The 12,450-nt window shown below is 44.1% G+C and overlaps 1 protein-coding gene across 4 annotated transcripts in view; it reads left to right on the forward strand.

Moving 5' to 3' along the window:
* otud7a (OTU deubiquitinase 7A) overlaps positions 1–12,450 on the forward strand; it is a 42,495-nt gene that overhangs the window by 21,286 nt on the left and 8,759 nt on the right. For 2 of the 4 annotated variants that reach the window (XM_005730000.1, XM_005730001.1), the window contains exons 3-10: positions 2,389–2,542; positions 4,622–4,807; positions 4,917–5,135; positions 6,353–6,454; positions 6,982–7,109; positions 7,728–7,840; positions 9,195–9,322; positions 9,415–9,564. In XM_005730000.1, the coding sequence (XP_005730057.1) occupies positions 2,458–2,542; positions 4,622–4,807; positions 4,917–5,135; positions 6,353–6,454; positions 6,982–7,109; positions 7,728–7,840; positions 9,195–9,322; positions 9,415–9,564 (1,111 nt within the window). In that variant the 5' untranslated portion in view covers positions 2,389–2,457. Of the gene's footprint in view, positions 1–1,967; positions 2,074–2,221; positions 2,283–2,388; positions 2,543–4,621; positions 4,808–4,916; positions 5,136–6,352; positions 6,455–6,981; positions 7,110–7,727; positions 7,841–9,194; positions 9,323–9,414; positions 9,565–12,450 lie in introns of those variants that run through there. The other 2 variants (XM_005730003.1, XM_005730002.1) reach the window with 2 other exon arrangements.

Raw genomic sequence — 12,450 nt, forward strand, 5'->3', positions numbered from 1 at the left:
CATTTTATACACTTATGGTAAGACGTGTGCACAGAACGCTTAACAGAAAAGTGTTGGAAGTAATGTGCTTTCTGCTTCTGCAAAAAGGCGAGGGTCTTCTCAGGTCAGAGTCAGACATATATGGTCATCACAAAGTGTACACAAAGCTCTGCATTAACTTTTGTGTAGTTTCAGTTTTTTGTTATGCGAGCACAGATCTCCACAGGTTTGGAGATTTTCAGGGAAGTACCATCCAAGTACTACCTCTACTACAAGTCCCATTTTTTACAGTTTGTATAACGATATAAATCAAACTAAAGTAAAGAGAAAAAAAGCCTGTTTAACAACAGCAGCCAAATGATTGTACTCATTTACATTCCAAAACTGCTTACTCCTGAATTTACACTGATCTATATCTGGATATTACAGTTTGAAGGAAACGTTACTGGTCAGTTTTCCAAAGTAGTTCATCCATATTCTACAAAAATGACCCCGAGAGGTACAGAAGTTGCATTTGAGTTTCAGTCCTTTTGCTGCATTTGTCAACTTGCCTTCACATTTTGCAGAAGTGTGAAAAAGCCAACAGAGTTGGTGACTAACAGGAAGCTAGATAGACCTATAGTTATTATGGCCCACATGTTTTTACATCAAGTAGAAAAGCATACATTTGGGTGTTTGAGTCATAATTACCTCCCACAGGGAAAATGACCTCAGTAGTGCTGCTCTTATGGGAAAAGATGAGACCCTGGCTTCTAAAGCATGCGCTCTCTCTCATTCCTTCTCCACCGTTCGTCAAAGATTTTTCCTTTGCAAAGCGTTATTGATACCCTGATAGGCAGCCTATTAATCCATATTGAGCCCTTATAGTGTAATTACGCACACAATTGGTGCCTCTTAAGTCCTCAAAGAAGATAAATATCTCACAGACTGCGTTCAAGGGTTTAGAATTTTCTCTAAGTGGCATTTATGGCTGAAATAAAAAGTTTGCCTGTTGGTTATAAAAAGAAAATGTCCAATTTCAAGTATGTAAAAAGCCAAAATTATAAACGTTGGCTCATAGCTTTATTATTCACAGTCGAACACTGTAAATGTTGCATTTCCTGTTTCTCTCGGTACAATAATCTACATTCAACACAATGCACACTAAGTAGGTCAGCTAAACTAAAGCTTAAAGTGCAGCTTTAACTCATTAATAATGCATATGACAAAGACAAAGTTGCTGGGTCTTGAAGAATGATGTTTCTAAATCTAATGCCAACAATCAAAAAGCACTCAAGTTATATTCTTTTATGTCTCGTGCCTTTAATTTCCATGTGCTGATAATACTGACTGAGGGGACACTTTGAAATAAAAAAATTTCTGTAGTGCTCAGCAAAAGATGCCACGATATTCTGCTGTCCCTCATTATGCTTTTTGATTATTTCACTGGTTTTCTGTAACCTCGGAAGTGGGAGTGTCTGCCGGCCCACAAAGCTTATCCGAACCCTGATGGAAAGTCCAGTCCCTGTGGCGCACTTGGAGCTAGCGCTTCTGTCCTGCTTGCCTCTCTCATGCGTGGGCAGAGTATCTGGATGGCTCCAACATGCTCTCACTCCTCTTAAGGTCAAAGTTTCACATCTGAACTGTTCTCCAACCTCTGTTCAGTACACAGAGGCCTGGTGTCAGAGCTCCAGCCTGTAGGTGTTTGTTTCTTCACTGACAATGCTCTGAGCTCAGCTTCCCCGTCACCCACACAGAAGGAAGGGGAATGAAAGCTATGCGTGGACTCATTCATTCCATAGACCGAGGGAGTGAGTGCGCGTGCGCAGTTGTGTTATTTATGACCTAACAAGGCAATGTTTGTTGATGATTAGAGCTCGGGTGTTATAGCCATGATGTAAAAATCCCATCACACTAAATAACATCACACTGAATCACACAACTACACTAATAGTCAGAGGCATCCTTCCTCTGTCTACATCAATAATATCCGTATATTGATGTGTTCAGATACTGGATCATACCCAAAGACCACAGGTTGACACTCAGTGGCTGGAAGAAGCTCAGTGTTGTTATGTTCATGGGCAGTTGGCTAGATTCTTTGGGCATAAGCAGGTGAGTCCTGGTTGTGGTTTTCATATTGCATCTGTGATGCTGGTTATTATGTTGTGACTGTTAGAAGAGGCTGGGAGGAGTGCTGGGAGTTGAGTGCTCTTCACATTACTATGAACTATGCTCTATAAAGCATTGCACACCAGTACAAGCTGGCTTGAGCTGCTGGCTAGGATTAAAACGAGGCAGCGGGGCAGTCTCTTCTCAAAGGGGTTAGTGAGGAATCCGTTTTTAAAGGTGTGGCCGATGCTGTTGAACAGTGTGTTTAAAACCTGCTTGTGTTTTTCTTTGCCTTTTTTTTTCCATATTCCACCTCAGATGAGAACGTGAAGCCTGGCGTCCACCAAGGCCACCGCTGCACCTTGGGCAGCGCACACACATGATCACATGACTCTGGACATGGACGCGGTCCTGTCAGACTTTGTTCGGTCCACCGGGGCAGAACCAGGTCTGGCAAGAGACCTGCTGGAAGGTAAGAGATGACTACGCGCTCTTTTCTTGCGAAATCTAAATATTTATATGTATTGTTTTGATCGGCTGCTCCCAGTTATGCCATGAGCAGAGAAGAGGAAATAAGCGGAACGGAAAATAAAGAAAACAGAAGACGGGCGGAGAGGAGAGGGGCCTGCGTCGGAGAGCAAGCTTGCTGATTTAGAGGCCAGTGTGACAGTTTTACGAGGGCGCTCCCCAGAGAAAGCTTTGTGCCCATTCATTGGAACTCATTGAGGAGCACAGTGTTACTGGCACTTGTATAGCTTGGGTGCAGCTCCAAAAAAAAAAAAAAGAAAAGGCAGCAAAATGCACACGGCCTCAGAAAGCTGATTGATAGCTGGTTGAATCAGCTTCAGTAGATATATATGTTGTGCGTTTCTACTCTTCGTTCGTCCACAGGAAATTCTGTGATTTCATCTAATTTAGCATAAAGTGAAGCACGCTGAACCATAAGTGCGAACGCATTCTTGTCTGCTTTACAGGAATAAAAGCGTGCACCACAGTAATCAGGCATCCATTAGGGTGATGAAATCCTCGTGGAGTGCTGGCAGCACGCATGTGTCCTGGAATTTTTTTTTTGTCTGGGTGTATATAGTACATCCAGTTTCGTCTCTTCGGATGAAGAGTGAGAGTTTTGAGCGTCCGATTCTCTGCTACTGTCAGTTTTTTTTCCTGATTCTGTTTTGGCACTTAACCTCGGTGGACTACACGTGACACTCGCAGACACCAAACAAGACCGTGCACTCAGACAAGGCAGACAAGAGCCTGGATGAGCTGTTTCAGTATTGTGCTTTGGTCTGATGTTGTCTTAGTTTTAGAGGCTTGAATCAAACAGCTGCTCTGTGACCCTGCGGTCTGAATCAAGTTGGTGTGAAGAGACAGAGAAACATGACAGAGCACATGTGGTGCTTCCCCCTAGAGGCCTGTTTAAGTACTGAATCTACACTGTTGAATTGGTTTGGGGCCTTTATTGTATTCAGATTGTGATGTACGTTCATACTGCATGAATTTATGTGGGTTTTTGTTTTGTTTTTTTTGCAGACGACAAGCATTATAAATGAAAGCGTTGAAATAGTGCTTTCCAAACCAAAGTTAATAGCAGGCTAATGTGGAAGCTTTTAAAGACAGTGCATTAGGTGCTGAGTGGCTGTGCAGCTGGACCATAAGTTGTATTCCTGTATTTGTGTAGCTCAAGATACCGAGATCCATAGAGCGAAATAAGCTTTGCATTGATTGATGTGAGAGACAGCGATTAGTGGTGTCGGTTCTCATATCCAGACGCTTCGCAATCATCGTGTCTGGAAGTCAGCAAGAGAGGACAACTTCCTGCAGGTCTCTTTTTACAAAGGGATTCCATTAATGGACTCTGACTCACGAACATGCTCCGATTACACGAAGACACACCCGTGGGTTTTGAAATGACTGGTTTGCAGAGAGTTCCTGTGGCATTGTTAAAAAATATCACACTGTGGTATAATAAGACTGAGACTTGACTCGTGTCTTTAAAGCCTTGAGGGGATTTCTGTTAGAGAGACAGCATCCAGAGGAGACAACTGTGTCTCTGCATGTGTTGCCAGTATGTGTGTGGGTCTCTTTGTGGGTCCCTCCTTGCACATCAGGATATTGCTGTCATAATGTTAATGGATCTGCTTCCCTTCACTGTCTTTATAACCTCGATATCCAAGTCTGTATTTTACGTGAAGCAGCGTGTTTTCCTCGGGCAAAAGCACTGTGTGACTTTGCTCCATATGGATGTTGTATCGTTATAACTGAAGCTCATTCTTTAAAAATTTTAAGATATAGGAATTTGTCGGAATTTATCTGTGCTAAATGATTTATGTGGCTTATCTGCAGCATACTCAGCAGCTTTTTGCATTCTGTCCCAGGGTTCCCCTTTACTTCCCACAATAGGTAGCATAGGTAGTGTTTTTACCACGAGATAACCCTGTTTACTGTAAGCTGTAGTTAAGAGTGTCTTGTTGTGAATGTTGGCTTTTTTTTTCTTTCAGAAAAGCCTTTTTTTTTTTTTAAATAAAAAATTTGTGTGTTTCTCCTCCAGGTAAAAACTGGGACCTCAGTGCTGCTCTAAATGACTACGAGGAGCTCAGACAGGTCCACACTGCCAACCTGCCGCAGGTCTTTAACGAGGGCCGCTATTACAAACAGCCAGAGACGCGTGACACGCCCACCCATGTCAGCAAGATCGACAGACCGTGTGCACAGAAGCAGGAGGACAATGCACAAGGTAGCCACCTCAGCGCGACCATCGCCAAGATCCAAAGAAATCTTTTTCTTTCATCTTTCAGTTTGCTTTCCACTCGTCCCTTCACTTTTCATTTGTCTCTCATTTTCAGAGAAGCGTCTCTCGCGTGGAATCTCCCATGCCAGCTCTGCTATCGTCTCCCTGGCACGGTTGCAGGTGGCTAGTGAGTGTACCAGCGAGCAGTTCCCTCTTGAGATGCCCATTTACACATTCCAGCTACCGGACCTCAGCGTCTACAGCGAAGACTTTAGGAGCTTCATAGAAAGAGATCTGATAGAGCAGTCAACCATGATGGCTTTGGAGCAGGCTGGTGAGTACTGTAGGATGTTATACATTCACTTAAAGTCCTTCTGCTCCTACTGATATGGGATACGTGCTTTTCCCCATATTCTCAGTTTAGTGAGAATAAAATGTTCGTCTAACAAAGCAGTAGCAGTGAGAAAATGCTCTGAAAGTCAGTGAAGCAGACAGATGTAGAGGGCTAGACTGAAATTAAGACAGAGAGACTGAGCAAATCAGAGTAGCAGCATCATCTGGAAGGGAGATGACAACAGCTAATTCAAAGCATCCGGGACCCCAAAGGATTCATATCCCAGCCGACGCTTTGAACTACGGAGAGAAACTAGTTAGAGAAGTTTCCAATCTTCCTGCAGACTTTTCCACACCAGGACTGCAGAGACTGTAAAACCTCCTAAATTTGATTCTGTTCAAGGTCTGCGAACACTCAGCCAGAGAAATATTGGGTCAATTAACCGTTAACACATAAATAGGACAGAATCAGTGTCTTTATAGTTAAATATTTAGATAAACACAAGATTTATCTGATCTCTTGTGAAAAAGTAATGGATTTACTGCTGCAAATTTACTCTAAACTTTATAAATCGCAGACTGTGGGTAACAAAGCTTAGCCACTACTATAAAGTGAATATCTCTGCAATTAGGAAAAGGTACAGTAAAGTACAACCAGTTGTGAATTAGCCTTTCTTCATGGGTGGTTGATTCTCAGCCGTAATATTCCATGTGCAGGGCACATGTATTACTCTTTGATGTAACGTCATAAAAAGCGCTGATAAGTCAAGCTAGTCCAACTTTCTAGACAATTAACGAATATTTATTGTGAGAAATAAAATCAGGAGCTGCAAATCGAGAAAACATCTGCATTCTGAGCCCATCCACACTGAGGGGTAAATCATTCAGACGCTCTTCTGTGTTTAATGTTGTTAAATAAATGATGCAGTCAGATCACCCCCGGCTCAGAGCAGTGCGGCTAGCTGCAGTAAAGCACTGTGTGGTGCCCAGGGCTGTGAAACAGTCGTCTCTCCCTCAGGGATGCAAGCACGGCTATGATGAAGTGGAAAGCTGTACATACTGTAAAAGTTGGGCTGAGGAGGAACTTGTTTTAGGGAGACGTGCTGGTTTTGAAACAAATTGTGCTTGTTGGAAAAACTGTGTGTTTTCTTGCCTCTGTGATGTAATTAATAAGTGTATTTTCTGACATCCTCGTGTTGCTCTCGCTGTTGTGCGCAGGTCGTCTGAACTGGTGGTCTACAATGTGCACCAGCTGCAAGAAGCTGCTCCCTCTGGCCACCACAGGGGATGGGAACTGCCTCCTGCATGCTGCCTCGTTGGGTGAGTTATTCACTATTCATAATTTACGCTTGAATCAAAAACCCGGTAATAATGGAGCGCTTCTCTAAGCATCAGCTGTGCGAGCTGGTGTCATGTCTATCTAAAAACCATGTCAGTGCTGCAGAGCAGCTGCTGAATATAAGGAATAGTCTGCGAAAGATGGAGCTGGAGAAAGCCAAGGAATCAAGGAAGGGAAGGAGGAAAGTGACCTATACACTGCAGGAGACTTTCAGCTGTAGGGTTTAAGAGACAACACCATATTCAGGTATCTGCTGAAAGAGGTGGTTGACTCCTCAGTGTGAGGACTGCTAGCAGCACAGGGTTAGGCGCACCGGAGTTAATGCAATCTACTGTGTCTGTCAGACAACTGAGGCTGTTTGAGGAGTGATGAAGGACATTTTTAATAAAAAGCCATGAACACCTCTGAATGATTTATCAACATAATCTTGTTTTGTGTGTAATGGCCATATTGTTTCATCTCCTCCGTCCTACCATTCAGCAACATGTCATGTGTGTGCATTTATCAGGGATGTGGGGCTTCCATGACAGAGACCTGATGCTGAGGAAGTCCCTGTACACCATGATGAAGAGCGGAGCGGAGAGAGACGCTCTGAAGAGGAGATGGAGGTGGCAGCAGACGCAACAGAACAAGGAGGTAGGGAGAGCGTCAGTCTTCACACACTGAAACTCCTAAATGCACCGCATCCTCTTTCATTAATGACATATTAATACATCCATATGAGCAAGCAAGCATTAGATGAGCCGCAGTTAATAGTCTCCGATTTTGCACTTTTTGATTTTTTTGCTTTGATAAAAAATGATCTTTCCACGATCGCAAGCGTGCATTAGTAGCAGTGCCGCTAATACTGTCAAATCCTCTACATTTCCTCCATTTTCTTGATATTCATGTATTAAAGAGTTTTAAAATCTATTAGAAAAATGGTGTCACCAAAGATAGCTCAGCCCTAAGAAGTAGTCCAGATGCTCATGTTTTAAAAACGCCCAAGGCGTCCTGGTGGCCCAGTGATCTAAGATGCATCTCATGTAACGCAGCGTCCTGGTTTGCGTCTGGGCACGGAGCATTGTTTCATGTCAGCCACCTGTCTCTAATTACCCGTATCTCCTGACTTTCTCTTTTACCAAACACTCATTAACGGTGGAAAAATGACAAAATGTCCACAAATGCAAGCTGCAATGGCAAAAAATGGGCTGTCTGGGTGAACACTGTGCATATTAATCAGAATTTCCTTTCCTTTTCTTTTTTTTTCTGCAGTCGGGGCTGGTGTACACCGAAGAGGAGTGGGAGAAAGAGTGGAACGAACTGCTAAAGTTGGCCTCCAGCGAGCCTCGAAGTCACCTCAGCAAAAACGGGAACACCAGTGGAGGGTACGGGCTTACAGTCGAGCCCACAAGCACATTCAATTTCCCAGACACATTACCACTGACCAAAATTCAGCAAAAGTTGCACCTGAATCACTGCGTAAAATGAACGGAACGAAACGGAAATGCAGCAGCGAGCAGTGCCGTTTTAATCCTACATTACAACCCTCCTCCTTTGTTTCCTAACCCTGTGTGGTGAAGCGCTGCACGAAGCCCACAGCTAAAACAAAAGTGACCTTCTCAGTAAAATCAATTTGTCAGGGAAACTCATTGTTTCCACTTGGACAGTTTCTCTTCAGAACCGCTGCCTCCCTTTAATAACATTGCTGAAGCTAACGCGTGAAACTGTGCCATCTACTGGCTGTCGTCAGTATTAATCATCTGAGCTGTGAACCTCCCCTGAGCTGTGGGTTACTTTTAGCTGCAGAAAGCTGCATAAATAAGGGTAACGCAGGGTTTATCTCAGGCTACAGAGGCAGATTTGAAACGTACTCTGGTTTCCTCCTCCTACGCAGAGAAACTTGTGGTTTGTCTCTGTTTCCATATTCACTGAAATAAACATACATACTTTCTCATGTAGGTGCTCGCTATAGTGAAGTGAAAACCGCTCTGACGGACAGACAGGCTCATCACGGTGTCTGCTGAAATACATACAGTGCCATTTAAGGAGGCTGTGGTTATCTGTGCTCGTCATCACTAACTTTTGTTTCAGTTGAAAGTGAAATGTAAAAAAACCCAACAACAACAACAACAAAAAAAACCTCCTTGCAAACTGTTTCTTTGTGAGTGCGACATCTGAAAACAGCACAGTTTTTCTGTGTTATTCCTCATGTTGGTGCAATGCCGTCCAGTGCTGAAAAATTTCTGTTAAAGGAAATCATTTCCTCATTTAATCTGGTGTTTTTAACCTCTCATTGAGGTTGACTGTGATACGGTAATCAGGTTAGGGATGTTTGATGGTCCTAGTGTGAGATGAGGCCCTAAATAGGATGAGTGGGATCGCATATTAAGAGGCTCTTTATTAGAGTGAATTTGGCAGCGTGGCTGTTTGTGTGGCTGACAACTTAATTGTTGTACATCCTCTGGTTCCCTGGTGGCTGCATGCCTGAGAGCTATGGCTCTCCCTTCCCTTTTCTCGTTTTCCTCTCCTGCTCTCTTTTACTGAAACACATGTATGACAGGATGGGCATCGTTGTCCTGTCTCTTAAAGCGAGCCAAATGGGAAATGGATTCAAGAGGATCAGATTAAGCATATGATTGGCATGGACATTGCTATTTTGGCTGGCCTCAATACAGAAGCAGGAAATTGCTACAGTGTTGCAGTGTGTAATGTAATGTTTTTGGGGTTTTTTCCCTTCAGGGTGGATAACTCAGAGGATCCGGTCTATGAGAGTCTGGAGGAGTTCCATGTGTTTGTGCTGGCCCACGTGCTACGCAGGCCAATTGTAGTGGTGGCTGATACAATGCTCAGAGACTCGGGAGGAGAAGGTAGACTTGAACGCATGTCGACTCGCTCCCCTCTGGTACAGCAGTTCAAGCGATAGAGTGAAACTAAATATGGTTCTCTATCTGAATTCCAGCGTTTGCTCCCATCCCGTTTGGAGGGCTCTATCTGCCCCTCGAGGTGCCCCCGAGCCGCTGTCACTGCTCCCCACTGGTCCTGGCCTACGATCAGGCGCACTTCTCCGCACTGGTGTCCATGGAGCAGAGAGACCAGCAGCGCGAGCAAGGTAAGAAGATGTCCAGCAAAAAACCAAAAACCGCTTCTATACCCTGACAGAAAGAGCCGACGGCATCCTCAGGTGGGAATCTTTAATGCAAAACCTTTTCTTGACCTCCTGTTCATGAAAATTCAAGGTTTTTTTCTGACAACATCTGCAGTAGTTTGACAGCCATTGCTTTTAACTTGGTGGGTGGAGGACTGCGAGAGGGAAGGCGAGTGGTCTGCCTGTCCTGCTAGAGGTGAATAATGTATGAGACAGCAGTCTAATTACTCGTGATCCATTATTTAAACAGGCCAGTTGGCAGCAGGAACCAGAAAGTAGCCAACATGCAGGAAAGTGGACAGCACGCTTCTTCTTCTTATTAGGAGCTGACCGAATAATTCAAAGCTCACCTGCAGTCACTGTTGTGAGTTTAATTTGTCAGAGTAGGGGTGTGTGTTTATATGTGTGCCTCTTTCACAGGAATTTGTGACACGGTGCTGTGCAGAGCATATTGATTGTGTTATGTTGTGGTAAGGAAGTGTGGATTGTCCCTTGTGTTGAGCAAGGCTTGTTTTGTTCACTCAGATGCCAGCGTTCCCACTCTGGGTGCGTTGCTCGCTCTTGAGGTCAGAGCATTTCTCACACGGACGTTTTTAATTGATAAACAGAGTGGATCTCCCTGACAACCAGTCTTAGTAGTCACGGCACTCTTCTGTATCTGACTCATTGGGTGGAACTCACGTGTCATTTGCGGGGGCAGCTGGCTGACTCCGTCTCTGTCTCTTTTTCTCACTCGCAAGCGAACAAGCAGTTTCATTCTTCCTCTTTTCTCTCTCTCTCTCTCTCTCTCTCTCGCTTTTTTGAATATTCAAGGTCCTAATCTGGGTCATCAAACACCAACCTAGTTATTAAGTCCGTCTATGACCACTGCAGGCTAGCAGACAGACATGATTACTAACCTGCCATTCCTGCCCTGCAGTCATTCTCTTTAATGCCCCAGCAGCACATCAAAGCCAGTCTACCACACAGCTGAGAACTACTGAATACTTACACTAGTGTTTGGGGATTTAGCGGGCTGATGGATTCTCTTCTTGTCCACCAGATGGTGCATATACCCAAAAAACACACAGCAGCCTGATCACAACACCACTGCGTGGCTGTACTTTTTCCTTCTGGTACAGAGTGTACTGCGATAGGATCAGAAAGTGTTTCATCTGCAGTCTTTCTCCAGTATGCCATGTGATAACCCGTACTGCATGGCTCTTATACAATTCTGGACTGCTTTCATTCTGAGTGTCAGCATCTGCAAATGTGTTATGCATATTTCTCTTTTATGCACACATTTTTATAACGTGCGTCTGCATTTTAATAGAATTTGTAAATTTCTCAATGCAGTACTGTGCGGCCGTGCTGGTTCATATCTCTGTACGGCTGCCAGACAGACAGGCGGTCAGTCTGACTGACAGACCTAATCTTCCACTGCCAACTAGGGCAGAGCCAGACCCAGCCAGCCCCGAAGACCTCACCACATCACCACATATGGGCAGGGTCCCGGGATGCTTGGGGCCCCAGCAAACCAACCCGCTCTTCTGACAGTAAGGCCACTGTGTGGACGTCTCAGGTGGATGCTTACTCTCAATTTCCCTCTTCCACAGTGAAGAGCATCCGAGGGTCTCTTGGCCTTGTGTGTGTTCAGGTGTCAGGGACTGGGTTAGAATAGTGGCTCTTTATTCCGCCCTCTGTGTGGAAGATTATAGTGGAGTCCTTCCTAGTAACCTGACTCTAAATCACCCTGACAGATCATGCTTCTGCTCCTTTTATAGCATGCCTGCATGACTTCTGGGGTTGCACTGATGGCGGATGAAAAAACAACACGTGAGGAGTGACTGAAGCCAGAGGTTATTGCAGTTTTGTTAAGGGTTTTTTTTTTCCCCTTTTCCCCCCTCAGGAGTCAAGTGGTTTGCTTGGGTGAGGAAGTCAGGTAAACCTAGAGACCTGTGCACGTTTCTTTGTTCACCAGCCATGTAATAATGACTAGCTCCTCAGTAGATGCCACTTGCTGTCTTTCATGATTTTGTTTGTGCTTCTGTGGCTAAAAAATCTATGAGAGGAACTGACCCTCTGGAAAACTCTGGAGCTATTTCAAGCTCTGCTCCTAAAACCAAAACACTTCCAGGTTTTCTTTGGCATCACATCATCACACTTCTAACACTCTCTTGAATGAAAAGTAAATGGACAACTTTTATGCAAAGACCACCTACAAAACAGTGTCACAGCTTCTCTCCAGATCCACATCTATTAAAAAAGGACAGTATACAGTACTGTGAAAAAGTCTTGAGGCACCCCTCATTTCTTTATATTTGCAAAGAAAATGGGAAATACGTAGGTGCAGTGACGTATTGAAATATGTGAAACCATACACAGAAAACAGTATAGCTATAAAGGTGTGACCACCTTTATTCTTCAGCACAGCCTGAACTCTCTTAGGCAAGCTTTCTTGTAATTTCTTCAAGTAGTCTTCAGGAATAGTTCATTCAAAGCTGGTCTTTGGATGTTTCCTGCTTTTTCTTCTGTCTAGATGATCCTACATTGCTTCAATAATGTTGAAGCCGGGGCTCTGGTGAAGTCAGTCCATGACACATTCATTTCCACTGTGTGCTTCTCTATGCATATATGCTTTTACTGCACTGGCAGTAACACCACCAACACCACTGGCTCCAAACCATGACAGAACCTCCACCTGACCTCTGTGCAGATTTTTACATTCGTCACACTGTAAGACCTGTTGCCTGGATTTGTTTCCTGTCTCTTAAGGATTTGACTTTTCAGAAACCGTTCACTGGATTTTTTTAATAATAATGGATTGGATTTATATAGCGCTTTTCAAGGCACCCAAAGCGCTTTACAATG

Source organism: Pundamilia nyererei, unplaced genomic scaffold (genome assembly GCF_000239375.1).
Source record: "Pundamilia nyererei isolate P.nyererei 1_Seehausen unplaced genomic scaffold, PunNye1.0 scaffold00035, whole genome shotgun sequence".
NCBI lineage: Eukaryota > Metazoa > Chordata > Actinopteri > Cichliformes > Cichlidae > Pundamilia > Pundamilia nyererei.